The sequence below is a fragment of the Bufo bufo genome, chromosome 3, assembly GCF_905171765.1.
Source record: "Bufo bufo chromosome 3, aBufBuf1.1, whole genome shotgun sequence".
Classification (NCBI taxonomy): Eukaryota; Metazoa; Chordata; class Amphibia; order Anura; family Bufonidae; genus Bufo; species Bufo bufo.
The window spans coordinates 7,649,509-7,665,103 of record NC_053391.1 but is presented as its reverse complement, the minus strand read 5'-3'; the positions used below and the strand labels follow the sequence as shown (position 1 = coordinate 7,665,103).

Sequence of the window (15,595 nt, the reverse complement as noted above, 5' to 3'; positions counted from 1 at the left end):
TGCCAATAAGTCTTGTGCAACACCTAAAGGGTTAACAATGTATGCAAAATCAGTTTTGAATACCTTGAGGGGTGTAGTTTCTTAGATGGGGTCATTTTTGGGTGGTTTCTATTATGTAAGCCTCGCAAAGTGACTTCAGACCTGAACTGGTCCCTAAAAATTGAGTTTTTGTAAATTTTGGAAAAATTTCAAGATTTGCTTCTAAACTTCTAAGCCTTATAACATCCCCAAAAAATAAAATATCATTCCCAAAATAATTCAAGCATGAAGTAGACATATGGGGAATGTAAAGTCATCACAATTTTTTGGGGTATTACTATGTATTACAGAAGTAGAGAAACTGAAACTTTTAAATTTGCAAATTTTTCCAAATTTTTGGTAAATTAGGTATTTTTTTGTGCAAAAAAAATAATTTTTTTGACTTCATTTTACCAGTGTCATGAAGTACAATATGTGACGAAAAAACAATCTCAGAATGGCCTGGATAAGTCAAAGCGTTTTAAAGTTATTAGCACTTAAAGTGACACTGGTCAGATTTCCCAAAAATGGCCTGGTCCTTAAGGTGAAAATGAGTCCGGTCCTGAAGGGGTTAAAGCTCCAGGGAATATGCAGAGCATAGCAATCCCCAGCGTGATACAGCAATTCCCTCCAATAACGAGACAAGGCTACGTTTTGAGGGATCAAGAAGAACATGAACACTTTATTGAGGGCTACCCGCCCGTATTTATGCAGGTCCCCATCTGGTGTACACGCCCCTAGGGGACCAGAGGGAGGACTGTGATACAGGACAGATACGTAGCACTCAGGATACACAGACACAACACATCCCCACAATGCATCATGGTTTCCTCCTCTCTGCCCTGGAGACACCCGAGGAGCAATTCAATTATCTCTCAGGACAAAGGGAAATCACCAATACACATGTGGGAACAACAGGACAGGAATCACCACCCAAACACACAATGTCACACCCTCCCAGCAAACACAGACATTTAACCTATTCCCAGATAGCTCAAGTCTGAGGGCACATCATTAGGGGAATGCTGCTCAGAGTACACAAATACAATAAAATCAGCTATCTGGGTGCCATTTTTTAATCCATACAGATGGGTCTGTCACAAATTCCAACCGCGTTCGGTTCTATTAACAGTCCAGACATGCGGCATTGTTCTGTTACACTGTTCTTGAAGGGTAATATGTCCCGGGGCCATAGTCGTAGGGCAGGAGGCTAGCCATAAGTTTTCTACAATGCCCAGTGGCAAATGGCAGTTTGTCACAGAGAGGGAGGGACTATTTCATAGTTCATACAACTGCTGGTAAGTTCTATTCTGCCACAAACTCATTTCTTCAGTATATGGGCAGCCAGCCAGCTTTTTTTGGCAAAACTGAAAGCCTCAAGTTTCTACAGTTCATAGGCTTATTGCCAGCACCCCAACAGCATACATTCTACTGCAAACACTAAGCAAGTGCCCCTTTTTTCTAAAATCCTCAATTTACTGTTTATAATTTGGCATTTGCATTGCACTAACTTGTATCAATATTCCCGTGTTAGTGATCACATTGGACATTGAGATACCATTCAGTTACAGCAAAGTTGCAAAGGCATGTTACTGCATAAACGATAGAGATGAGCGAAACGAAGTTGACGAAGTGGAATTTGATCCGAATTTCAGGAATTATTCGATTCGCACCGAATCCGAATTTCCTCATGCTTCATGGTAACGAATCACAATTTTTCCTAAAATCGCTGCTGCACATGTTAGGACATGGAGCAAGGAACTCTGGGAACGAGGGATCACCCACAATGCCATGCATGCGGCCAATCAACAGCCAGCCAGCCCCTGTGATGTCACAGCCCTATAAATAGCCTCAGTCATGGGAATTCAGCCATTTTCCAGTGTACTTAGTGCAGGGAGAGACGTCAGCAGGCGCTAGGGACAGTGCTAGGAAAGTGCTTATTTTGCTCAATAGTAGTTCAGGGAAAGAGCATTAGAAGTGTAGGGAAAGGATAGGGAGGAATTATTCCACAGTATTGAAGCAGAACAGGGTTCAGTCGGGGAGGTTACAGCCTGGGGAATAGGAACAATCCTATTACACCTTGCTGCACTGACTGCGGATCCAAATTGCCATTATACAGCTCTGTAATTCCAGCAAACAGTTCTTGTTATTAGGGTCTTATTAGCCCTTGTGCGGTGAAGTATATATATATGTTCTAAAGCCTTTTTTTGGCGTGTATTAGTGGGGGGAAAAAGGGGCTTATTAGCCGTTGTGTGGTGAAGTGAGAAAATTAAAGCCCTTTTTGGCGTGTATTAGTGGCAAAATAAAAATAATTATTTGCCGTTCATGGCCGAAGTTATATGTTCTAAAAGCCTTTTTTTGGCGTGTATTAGTGGGGAAAAAGAAAAAGGGCTTATTAGCCGTCGTGTGGTGAAGTGAGAAAATTACAGCCCTTTTTGTTGTGTATTAATTTCCGTTTTATTTATTTATTTGATCTAACAGTATGTCAGACAGAGAAGTGCCAGGCCCTGCACAGGAGAAGGGCACCGGACTAAATGTTTCTGGCGCAGGCACAGGTCGCAGCAGAGTAAGGGGCCATGGCAGCAGGAGTCGCAGCGAGAGGCCTGAGCTCCCGGTGTCAGCTAGCGGTCGTGTCTTGACCAGCAACCCAGCGGTTCTTGAATGGATGACTCGATCATCCAGTTCGTCCCAAGTGACATCAGACACCCCCAGCCAAGAGTCGGTGGGTTCGTCTGTGGCAGGCGCAGCACTATAAAGTGCCTTTTGCGCTGTGGCATTATAAGAATTTTGATATCTCTGACTTTTAGTCTAACCAGACTGTCTATTACTCTGTAATTCCTCTAGCGCCGTTTTATGGAAACAGTAGGTTTAAAGAGCACAGCAAATGCTTGAAATACCTTCTTTATTAACTTCAACTTTTCTTCATATATAACACTGCCGCCTCCGCAGCAGATAGTCCATGTACAAAACACGTGTTGAAAAGATATCACAAAATGGCGGTATGCATAAGATGGTGGTTCAACTGTTCAATCTTGTCATTCATCATAAAATGGTGGATATATTTCTCTCTTCAGTATCTGTTCTCTCACTTTAAGTTATTTAAGTACTTTATGATCTCTCTGAGAGGTTTATCTGAGATTTAACAGTTCTACTGGCTAAACTGGGTTTGCAGTTTGCAGTAACTATTTGCAGATTGGTTGAGTATGATCTGGTATGGTTGTATGCAATTTGGATTGCAATATGAAATTTTAATTTGGATTGTGAACTTTGTAGTTTGCAATTGTAACTTGCAATTTGTATTTGGCAATTTGAATTTGGTGGAACTGTAAGTAAACACACATATAACTGGTTCAGTATACAGTTCTAATCATTATACTAACAGTAGGAACATTATATAACGGTTTTAAATACCTATTTTGGCCTCTCTGCTTCCATAAAAACACAGCTCTAAGTGGAGTGAATGTCTCTTCAGCTCCTGTCTCTGGTGAATGATGATTCTAGCAGCTCCTGCTAGGGAAATTCCCAGACAGGCTGTGTGTGAGGCTGGCTGTGATTGGTGAAAACTCTTGCTGTGTGAGAAGCTGGCTGTGATTGGTCTAGATTTCTGCCCAGCAACAACAGATTAACACTATGCTTTCTGTTGTTTCTGCTGTGTCATTGAGCTTACCTTACATTACAAAATGAATCTTAAAGGCATGCTATCTTTTTCTGCCTCTGTGAACACAAAATATAACAGTTATATGACATCCAAAACATGATGTCACAGTAAATAACTCTGCTTTTGTCTTTAAAACATAAACATAGGAACTTAAGAAAAAAGCTTGTAAAGTCCAGCTCAAGTGTTCAAGGAGTAAACTTTATTCCAGCAGCTTTAAAAACTCGCGTTTCAGACCATTGTCAATATCGGTCCTTCATTATGACAGTTGTCATGATGAAGGACTGACATTGACAATGGTTGGAAAGGCGTAACAAGTTATGTGTACCGCAAGTTTTTTAAGCCGCTGGAATAAAGTTTACTCCTTGAACACTTGAGCTGGACTTTACAAGCTTTTTTCTGAGGTTTTACAATAGTGCAAACCAGGTGCTATGTCCGCGCTCGTGGCAACAAGACACAGGTGAGAGCTGCCGTTTCCTGTTTTTATACACATAGGAACTGTATTAAGGCTATTGGCAGGTCTAGCTGTATACACATATAAGCTATACTAGCAACCTAGGACAGGTCTTAGCTGGCCAGCTACATCGTAAGACACAACCCTTAGTTGGCATGGCCCGGGTGCAGGTGTGGTTTTCAGAACTTGCTAGAAGAAGCAGCAGCCATCTTAGAAGCTAGCTGGACTGAGGAACTGTGTGTGAGCAGAGGATCTGATGGATCCAGGAGTGAGCGGACCCCTAGTGACCACAGCTGCAGCTGAGTGAAGCTAATCGTTGTCCAAGTCCCAGATCCTGTCCAGGGAAAGGAGCATTGTTTCCAGGAAGGCTGATAAGAGCTGAGGAACAAAGCTGCACACCCTGCGGGACTTCATGTTTGCTGAAAAGACTGGTTGTTCGGTTCCAAGTTATCAGCGAATAAAGAGCAGACCCGGGTCGGTAAGATTGTGCACGCAGCTCACTGCAGTGTTGGCGACAAGAGACAGAGACCAGTTCTGTAGTTAGCTAGTTAGGGTCTCTGCTTTGTGACAGGCCTAAAGTTTTGCTTAAAGGGACATTGCACATTTGAGAGCTGATAAACACCCCTATGAACTCAATCCAGTTTAGCGTTTTGCTCAGAAGTAATACTCAGGCACGTGCTACCAGACTAGTTATGGCAGGGGGAATACTATAGAGCACGGTAAGATTGTAAACTGTTGTGTTGCACCGCAGGCTAACTCATACTAAGCACCCAAAAAGTTGTTAGTGTTTGCTTCAGGGTAATAATAGGTACGGCGAGGCAGCTTTAGTTGTGCCCGCCAGTAGGTAAATTACCGCAAAATTTCCTCCGGCATCCATCAGAGGGCACCGTGCTGTGCAACACAGGGATCTCAGCCTTCGGGCTGGGTGTATGCACGTTTATTTTATGCTTTCAGCATTTGTGGTTGTGTTTATTACCACATGTTTGCAAAATTCTGTTTCGGCAAAAGCTGGTGTTGGAGTTGTTTTCCTCATTCGTGACCTCGCTGTATCCTGGGGAGCCCACCCCGATACACGGCTTACAGGTGCAATGGTTCAAGGAGGCAGTGGCAGTAGCAGTCAGTCAGTGCAGAGTGTTGGGGGTAAAATTACCTACTCGGAGGTGTGGCAGTTTTTTGTTAAGCCGCCGGGGGAGGTGAACATGGCCATTTGTCGAATCTGTGGCCAGAAGGTGAAGCGTGGCCAGGGTGCCAATGTTGCCAAAATGGCCCTGCATCAACATATGCAGCGTTACCATAAAGTGGCCTGGTAGTTCCGTGGCTCCAATGTGGTGGTCCAGCTTGCTGCAGCACCCGCTGCATCACCCAGTGGCACGCACCAGATTTCAGGCAGTCAAGGCTCCACCACCTCAGCCGAAGGAAGCTGTCTGTCTCCTGTCCTTCCCATCATCTGCTGGTCCTGATGCTCCTGCTCCTCCTCCTCCTAGTCAGTCATTCCGTCAGCAATCAATCACTGAAGCAATTGCCAAGAGACAGCAGTATGCTGATGGTGCTCCTGGCCAAGTTGCTGGTGCTGCAGTCCCTCCCTTTCCAAGTGGTGGACTCTGCACCTTTCAGAGAACTGATGGCTTGTGCCAAGCCAAGGTGGAGAGTCCCAAACTGTCATTTCTTTGCCAAAAAGCCAGTACCAGCCCTGCACACACATATAGAACAGAAGGTGGGCCAGTCCTTAAGCCTGTCAGTGTCTGCCAAAGTGAGCGGCAGCGCCGATGTGTGGAGATGTAACTACGGTCAAGGACAATATATGTCCTTTATGGCCCACTGGGTAAATGTGGTTCCTGCCCAGTCAAACCAGCAACTTGGTCAGGTGACGCCGCCTCCACGTTCTCACGCCGCTGGTCCTGCGACAATGATCGCCTCTGCCTCCTCATCCTCTACCTTGTCCTCAGCGTCCACTGCAGAGACAATTCACAATGCCCCACCAGCATATCACATGTGCAGGGCATGGCGGTTTCACGCTGTTCTGCACCTAGTTTGCCTAGGAGAATGGAATCACACAGTAGAGGAATTGCTCCACGTCCTTCATCAAGAAATCGAATCCTGGCTTTCTCCGCGACAACTTAAAATCTGAACCATGGTGACCGACAACGGGACAAACATGGTGTCGGTGCTGCGTCAAAGAAGGGCTGAGGCATGCTCCCTGCATGGCGCAAGTGTTCAATCTGGTTGTCAAGCGTTTCCTGAAGTCTTCCACCCATCTGCAAGACATTCTAAAAATGTCCAGGAAACTTTGCATGTACTTCAGCCACAAGTACACTGCCAAGCACACCCTCCTTGAGCTAAAATGGCAGAACAGCGTCCCCCAACATAGGCTGATATGCGACGTTTCCACCCGTTGGAATTCCACTTTCTATATGTTGGACTGACTGTACGAACAGAGAAAGGCCATAAATGATTTCTTGATGATACAGGCAGACAGAGGTACTCCCCTGTGTAACTATTGCCTCTCCACCATGTTAGACCCTCGCTACCAGTCCAAAATGGGGGCCTTTTTTACACCCGCTTAGAGGGTTGACAAACTAAACTACTATAGAGACATCCTATGTAGTCAGTTGGCCGCTGCCTATCTAAGCCATCGTCCATCCTCTCGCAGGTATGACCAGGAAGGCCCTCTGTGCTCACGTTCCACTGCCATGGCTGCTGGGAAGGAGAGAAGGGGGTGGCAGGAGCAGTACCAGCTCCATCAGCAGCAGCCTGAGTCTAGAGTCACTGATAAGCTGCTTTCTTCACCCACATAGTGAAGAAACTACTTACTAGCAGCTAGACATAAAGCAGAACCTGAACCAGCAGGTAGTGGCATACTTGGAGTGCACCCTGCCAGCCGTCACTGAAGATCCGCTGGACTACTGGGCAGCCAAACTGGATTTGTGGCCGCAACTGGCCGAGTTTGCCCTGGAAAAGCTGTCCTGCCCTGCCAGTAGTGTGGCATCAGAGCAGGTGTTTAGTGCAGCGGGGGCCATAGTTACCCCAAGGAGAACTCTCTTTTCCACCCAAAATGTGGAGAGACTGACCTTTGTCCAGATGAATCAGGTGTGGATCAGCCAGGATTTCCACCGACCAATGCCTCATGCATCAGATTAGATCATCCATGCTGCCTCACCCCAACCTTGACAAAAGAGACTGGTTTCTTCTGGCTACCTGCCTCAGCTACTATTCTAATGCTGCCACCCACCTGATGCCACACATCTGATGCCAAGTGCTCCTTCTTACACCCACCATCGTCAGCGAGTACTGTTAGTGCCACCCACCTCCCCACTCTGTCACCGGGTCACTCTGTGGTCTCCTGCTGCCGCTGCCACCTCCACACTATGTCACCTTGCCACTCTGTGGTCTCCTGATGCTGCTGGCACCTCCACACTATGTCACCTTGCCATTCTGTGGTCTCCTGATGCTGCTTCCACCTCCACACTATGTCACCTTGCCACTCTGTGGTCTCCTGATGCTGCTGTCACCTCCACACTATGTCACCTTGCCACTCTGTGGTCTCCTGATGATGCTGCCACCTCCACACTATGTCTCCTTGCCACTCTCTGGTCTCCTGATGCTGCTGCTACCTCCACACTATGTCACCCTTCCACTCTGTGGTCTCCTGATGCTTCTGCCAGGTATACACTATGTCAACTTGCCACTCTGTGGACTTCTCATGCTGTTCCCACCCTCCCCACTTCGTGACTATGCCACTATTTTGCCTTTTTGGCCTGGTTGACATCATCATTTATTTGACCCTTCATCTGATTTGTCAGAATGAAGGAAAAATGAGACGCACAACGGATCCTGTCTGTGTATCAGCTGTAAGGCCTGTATGGTCCCATGAGAATTAGCTTATGATTTGGTAGCCAAAAGCAGGAGTGGGTACAAAACACAGAAGACATGCAAATATTCCATTCACGTGTCATCTCTGTTTTGGATCCACTCCTGTTTTTTTTGGCATTAGCAATACTGATGGATTATTGACCAAATGCTGACCGAGTGAAGGCAGATGCTACACAGACAGGATCCGTTTTTTGGGGGGTTATTGTTCTAAAGGATGAGAGGAAGGTCAAAATAATGAGTGACGTCAACGCAAACTTACTGCTGACACCCTCTCCTCTCTGTCTGGGGGCTCTACTTGTATAAGCGTTTAATAGAACAGGTTCTGTAGACATCTATGTCTGTAGACATCTATATCAGCTGATGATGGTGTAAAAGGAGTGTGCCTTTATGCTATAGTAGGATCTTGGGCCTCTGCACGGTTCTTTATACCTGATGCTAACATCGACCTGTACGGTTGAGTTCACACTTGAGTTATTTAGTCAGTTTTGGCCCCGTGACTGCCCAAAGAAGTGAAGTGTGCAGTGATTCTAAGGGCGACGCCTGTCATCTGGAGGTCATACGGACTCACAGTATTGTTTCACTACCACAGCAGACTCCCTATGCGTGTTACTGCTAGGCACAGTGTTCTACACCACTATACAGGCTCTCTGCAGCCAGGAAATAGCTGTTTTTTAACGCGATTTGCCACAAAGGAATTCTGATCGAATCTAATCTTTTCGGAAAATTCGGCGAACCTACCAAATATAATTTTTGAGAAATTCGCTCATCTCTAATTAACACCATTAGTATACCTGTTTTACTGAATGTGTTGTATTACTGCAAGTTACCGTGTAGTTGCAGCAAAAGCATTTTACTGCAAAAACTGCATTGTTAACATTGTAAATTGGCAGTACCAGTGTGCTGTGTGTTTATATATGGGGAGAAACATTTAATGGTGCTTCTGTCTTTAAATTATAGAAAAAAATACTTGCGATTTTGCTACTACTGTTTAATAATCTGTGTACCAAAACCGTGACTTTTCATTTATAGGCCTCAAAATAAAATGTCTGGTAAACGGATGAATGCAAAATAAAAGACCAAGTCCTTATCACCCGACAGTCAGAATGTGGGTAGTAGTGCAAACAGCAGAAGCAGCACCAGCTATGCGGCCAGTAGTAGTAGTAGCAGGCCATAGTTCTCCCTGGCTTCCAATAGGTGCCACATTATTATTTAGGATAAAGAGGATGAGATTGTGGATTGGATGGCCCACTCCTCTCAGTCACAGCAGGATTATATGGAAGTTACTTCTGAGTCTGACACCCTACCTTGAAGCCAGGGGTCACGGCGTTCCTCCTCCTCCTCCTTCTTGGACCAGAGAAGCCTTTCAGTTTTATCCTCTCAGTCTTCACTGCCTCCTTCTTGTGGGGCGCCTTCTTTTTTCCTAAGAAGAGCCAACAAAACCCCACTACACCCTAGGACAGATAGTCAAGATAGACTCCCTGTTGACTTTTCTGAGAGCAGTCAGCGTTTGGACTCTCATGACGAGGAGGTTCAGGCAGAGGTGGGAGACCCCATGCATAGCTGTGTTGGGGTTGGAGGTGGTAGTAGTAGACAAAGAATTAAAAACGAACAGCACCAAATCTCCTACTGCAAACGGAGCATTGTGTGAATAGAGAGCGATCCGCTACCTCCCTGTTCACACTTGGTCACTAAAAAATTGCAAAGTCCCACAGCAATCACGTTCCAGTTAGTATCAGCAGATGGCTACAAGCTACTCACCACTACCCCGTGGATGAAAAAGATTGGAGATAAGTTCTCTGGCGCAGTCCCAGAAGCGTCACAATTCCTCCTCAGCAAACTGCGCTCAATAGGAGAAAAGCACAAATAGTGTAGACTGCAGGGATATAATAAAATGGCTGGCTTTTATTCCGTACTCTCAAACAAATGTGTAAAATCAGCAAAAAATCAATGAAACCTGCTGTTTATAGCCCGACCCTGTGTTTTGCCACTTTCTGGCTTCTTTTGGGGCATGTGCAACTTATCCCCATTCTTGTGAATCCACTGGGTAGTGTTGAGTTGACTCATTTTATAGTGACTTGGTGGTAATAGTTGCACTTGTAGCCACAGTGGTGGTAGGGTCAGTGGTAACGACAGTAGTAAATACAGGGCAGGAAATTGTGAGGAAGCCAAGGAGCCGACCATTATATATAACAGTATGTTAAATGTGTTGGGGAGGGTGAAGATGATTGTGACCTGGGAGCCAGATCTTGGTGCTGAGGAGAAGGAAACATCAGAGAAGGAGGTTGGTGGCAGCAGCAATAAAAACGAGAGGTATCATATGGCCAAAACCTTCCAAAAAAGCTAGCAAGGCCACATCTGCTTTGAGAACTGGTGATGCCACTCAAGTTTTGCCAGAACTAGGCCAAGCTTGGCTTCCTCTAGCTCTGTGTGAGCATCTTCTGCCTAGCAGTTTTTCTGCACACTGCCGGGAAACAAAAGCATTGCCATGTGCAAGATCTGCTGCTAAAAATCCCCTACTGCCACCACTATTAACGCCGCCAATACTACAACTACTATGATCTTCTGTCATGTCTATTGCATGGCCTGCTGTTGCGGCTATTTCTGCCACTAGTACACCCACACACCCTACTCTTTCCACATCCACACTGTGCTACTGCTCCCGATTAAAAGTGAGCATTTTTCCAAGCTCATTCAGATCAAGTCACTCTTTCTTCTGATAATTAACATTTGTATGTGTATAAATACGGGCAAGCATTCTGCCCCCATTAAGGCATTATTTCTGGATGCTTGTGCAGAACAAGCTACTCTTTTTTCCCACATTAACATGTGCATGTGTATAAACAGGGGCAGGGATACGCCCTCCCGTTAAGACATACTATTAAGATGCTTGGTCCCAACAAGCCACTGTTTTTTCCCCATAACACTGTGTGTGTTTAAACACCATCTGCCCTCGATAAGGGACAATATTTGGAAGCTTTGGAATAGGAAAAAGCATGAGACATGTGCTGGCCTGGTGTGTTTTTAAACACGCTGTATGTTCAACGCCGTCAAAAGTGCGTTTACTCATAGATATGTTTGTCAGTGTCACTCAGTTACTATTGCTGTCATTACGTTCAAGAGCTTAGGGAGAAGGGAGTAAAAAATTAAAAATGTATTATATTTTTTTAAAAAAAGAGAAAGTTAAGGAAAAAATATTAGGAGAGCTCAGAACGTTATACCAATTTTCAGGCCAATTAGAGCACTTTTGATTCATGTAGAATTTGTACACAAATCTAATTTTTTGAAAAATTTGACAAAATGGACCCTAACTGAATTTCAAGAAATTCGCTCATCTCTAATTAGATGTATGAATAGGTTTAGGTTTATTATAGTCGTTGTTCTCTGAATGGATTAATCATTAGAAGGACTGCCTGGTTTCATGTAAGTGACGCTTCATCTCTATAATGTAAGGAAACATTTGTTTACATCTAGAGCAGGGGTTCTCAACTCCAGTCCTTGGGACCCACCTCCCATTCATGTTTTCAGAATTTCCTTAGTATTCAGCAGGTAATATAAATAGTGTCCGTGTATCAGGACTTACCACAGGTATTCATTCTGTGGACCGGTAGGTGGTCCCGAGGACCGGAGTTGAAAAACCCTGATTTAGAGACTAGAAACCCACCTTGTTTCACACAGCTGATGGGCTTGTTACACTGTATCAGTGGAGCTGAGTTCTATCAGCCTGGAGACATTGTAACAAATCATATGCTGTGTGACCCAGACTAGGTCATGAGGTATTTTCACCCTCTGGCGGTCACTGAATGGAAATTACCTCTTATGTGTTGTTTCCCATGATGCTAGCTTCCAGCAGTACCAAGTGTGCAGTGTGCATGTAGCGCCACCTGCTGGACCCCTCCACACATTACCGCTTTCCAGTAATATGAAATCACTTTTAATCCCTCCAGGTTCCTTTTTCAAACTGCAGCAGAATCTGCCAGGAAGGCACCAGGAAAGGCATCATTGAAGGAGAGCCCACCTGCTGCTTCAGCTGCGAGGACTGTCCAGATGGGGAGTACTCGGATGAGACAGGTAATACTTCCTGTAGTGACTTCTAGTCCAAGGTAGTCACCTGCTGACCGCTCAAATCTACTTCAGTGATATACAAAAATCACAGCACTGGGAAAAAAAACGGAATCGCTTTATTTTCCTCTCCTCAAGGTTAAGATACAATCACCAATCCTTAAAAGGAGACTATGATTCACCTGTAGGGCCCTCTAGTGGTTGAGCTGTGTAACTGCACATCAGTACAGGCACTGTGCTGTTATAAAGCCCTAGGCCCTGATTTATCAAGACTGACGTGTGCTACAACATTCTTGATGGGCCCTGTGCCGCTGGAGGAGACATTTAATTTATGGCGAGGCAAAGACCTCATCGTAAATGAAATCCATCCTGGCATAGATTTCAGTCATCATTTACACCAGTTTCTGATGTAAATGAAACATGTGCTTGGACAGATGGCCAGGTTTTGTGACTTTTTAACGCTGAATCCATGGCATAGGGGGATGATAACTATTCCCTCTAACGTTATATGTTGAATTTGTTATGGCCTGAAGCCTATGGGCAGGTACAACATGGAAATTTTTTTTTTACATATCTTAGTGGTCACCTTGAAGGAAAAAAAATTGCGCTAACCTTTAATCTGCAATCATTCCTTCATTCATATTCAGACCTGTTTTACAGTTTACAGGCCTTTCTCATGTGGGGATGTCCTTCCAAGTAATAAGTGCTGGATGTAAGATCTGTGTGTCCAGGATGCTGCTGCCTTCACTAGCTGTCATCCATCAGCACGGCTTCATTCCTGGTGTGATTTCTCCTTCTGCAGTTCATGAAGGATGTCTCCTCCTTACAGACATGCTAACATGATGCTAAGGACTGTCTGATTTCCCCTCTCGCTCCTCCTGTAGTACTGCTGCGTGTGCCGTCCTCTCTGTCTGCACACACAGTTCATCCTGTGTGACCTGCCCTCATTGGATGCTTTGATCCCTCTCCACACTCTGATCTCCTGTGTAAAACCTCCTTGTCTCTGCTATCTCGGGTTTGCTCACACATTCAGGATTTTGATGTGGGTTGTGTACTGAAATCCTTTATTTTATACCCATTCCCATGCGGGGGGAAAAAATCCACCCAATAAAAAAAATCATTGAGTGTATTAATTCTCCTTTCGGATTCTGTACAGAAAAGCTGCAGATTATCCCCATGCATATAAGCCATATTCAATGGGTATATTCCTCTCACTGATTCGCCAGCGCAGTCACTGCACATCCACATGTCAGCCTAGGATTTCTGCCACTGATCTTGTAAATAAACGTTGCATTACATTTAAACATACAGAGACATGCATTAGATTGAAAGAGCACAGAGAGCTAACACAGCCAGGAACAGTGCACTGCCAGATCTATGTCAGATACAGCAGCACCACCAGCTAGGTGAAGGACTTATAGATACTCTACAGCAGCAGAATGATAGGAAAATTTTTGTAAACACCATTTAGAAAGTTGCTCAATTTTGTGTTTAGGAAGTAAATGAACAAATAAAAGGAAAAATTTGTGCAAAGGTGTCCTTGCCCTTTAAATTGGGACCACAAAAAAAACAAAACATTTTCTCAATAATAAAAAAGTTGTACCATTCAGGAATGTGGGAAAGTTGGAGAAAATCATTGGGCTAGCTGTTATTAAGGTGAAGTTGCTTATTGCACTGCTTCTCAGAAAAATCTCTTTAGACACATAGTTTTGCTTGTGTTAGAATTTTTTATATTGTAAATAATTTGTTTCTTTTATTTTTTTGCAGATGCGAGTGCCTGTGAGAAATGTGCCACAGATTACTGGTCCAATGAAAACCACACGTCCTGCATCGCCAAAGAGATAGAGTTCCTGTCTTGGACAGAACCCTTTGGAATAGCCCTGACAATGTTCGCCATCCAGGGGATATGCCTGACGTCCTTCGTCTTCAGTGTTTTCATCAAATTCCGCAACACTCCCATCGTCAAGGCCACCAACCGAGAGCTGTCATATCTCCTCCTCTTCTCCCTGCTGTGTTGCTTCTCTAGTTCTTTGTTTTTCATTGGAGAACCCGAGGACTGGACTTGTCAGTTACGGCAGCCGGCATTTGGTATTAGCTTTGTCCTTTGTATTTCGTGCATCTTGGTGAAGACCAACCGTATCTTGCTTGTCTTCGAGGCCAAAATCCCCACCAGCTTTCAGCGGAAATGGTGGGGCCTGAACCTCCAGTTTCTTCTTGTGTTCCTTTGTACCTTTGTTCAAATTGTGACTTGTATTATCTGGCTTTACAGTGCACCCCCGAAGAGTGCTAAAAATCACGAAGATGAGATCATTTTTGTCATATGTAATGAGGGATCATTGATGGCTCTCGGTTTCTTGATCAGCTACATTTGCTTACTTGCCGCAATTTGCTTTTTCTTTGCCTTCAAAGCCAGAAAACTGCCGGAAAATTTCAATGAAGCAAAGTTTATCACTTTCAGCATGCTCATATTCTTCATTGTCTGGATCTCCTTCATTCCGGCTTATGTAAGCACCTATGGGAAATATGTGTCAGCTGTTGAGGTCATTGCCATCCTGGCTTCCAGTTTTGGCTTGCTGACTTGCATTTTCTTCAATAAGGTCTATATCATTTTGTTCAAACCATCTAGGAACACCATTGAAGAGGTTCGATGCAGCACGGTAGCCCATGCATTCAAAGTTGCAGCCAGAGCCACCCTGAGACGCAGCAATGTTTCCCACAAAAGGTCTAACAGCTTGGGAGGCTCATCAGGTTCCACTCCATCATCTTCCATCAGCAGCAAAAGCAACCACGATGCACATGTCGTAGCAGCAGAGCGAGCCAGGAGCTGCAAGCAGAAGGTGAACATTGGGAGTGGAACCGTCACTTTGTCTCTCAGCTTTGAGGAACCTTCGAAAAATTCTGTGTCCAACAAGGCTATGAAACCCAAAAGAGAGGAGGCAAAGAACAGTGATGACAGCTTGATGAGACACAAGGCTTTGCTCCCGTTGCAAAACAGTGATGCCGGCAGCGAATCCAGCTTTAGAACAGCCTCCAACATTGACGAGTCTGAGGCACAGGGTTATACTGGTCAAGGCAACACAGACAAATCTAGCATGGCGGCTTCAACAATTCAGGAGGATAGGCATGATGTTGATGGATCCATCAAAGAAAACATGATAAACTCCTAATAAATCTCTTAAGATAGCAGTAAATTTTAACGTCAGTCCAGACCTTATGACAGTGTTGATCAAAGACTTCTTTCTTCTGGAAGACAAAGGACTGTTCTTCAAAGCATTGGTGGAACTTAATTCTTCTGAAAGATGAAAGACAGTTCTTTAAATCGTTGGTGGAACTTTTTCCTCTAGAGGACTAAGGACAGTCCTTCAAAGCATTGGTGGAACTTTCTTCTGGAAGACGAAGGACAGTGTTGGTGGATCCTAAGAGGGAACATGCACCAAATTTACTGGAGACTTCTCTCTCCATTTGTGTATTACTGTTAAATGAACTTATAGGATTAGTCACTTGTATCTTGTTTTGGTGAACTCGCATATCCTTCCTAC

General features: G+C 44.6%; 1 protein-coding gene across 1 annotated transcript in view; it reads left to right on the top strand.

The window, feature by feature from the left end:
• Nucleotides 1–15,259, top strand: part of CASR (calcium sensing receptor) — a 178,502-nt gene extending 163,243 nt beyond the window's left edge. The window contains exons 7-8 of the mRNA XM_040422857.1: nt 11,942–12,065; nt 13,824–15,259. Of these exons, the coding sequence (XP_040278791.1) occupies nt 11,942–12,065; nt 13,824–15,223 (1,524 nt within the window). The 3' untranslated portion in view covers nt 15,224–15,259. The remainder of the gene's footprint in view (nt 1–11,941; nt 12,066–13,823) is intronic.
• The last annotated feature ends 336 nt before the right edge of the window (nt 15,260–15,595 follow it).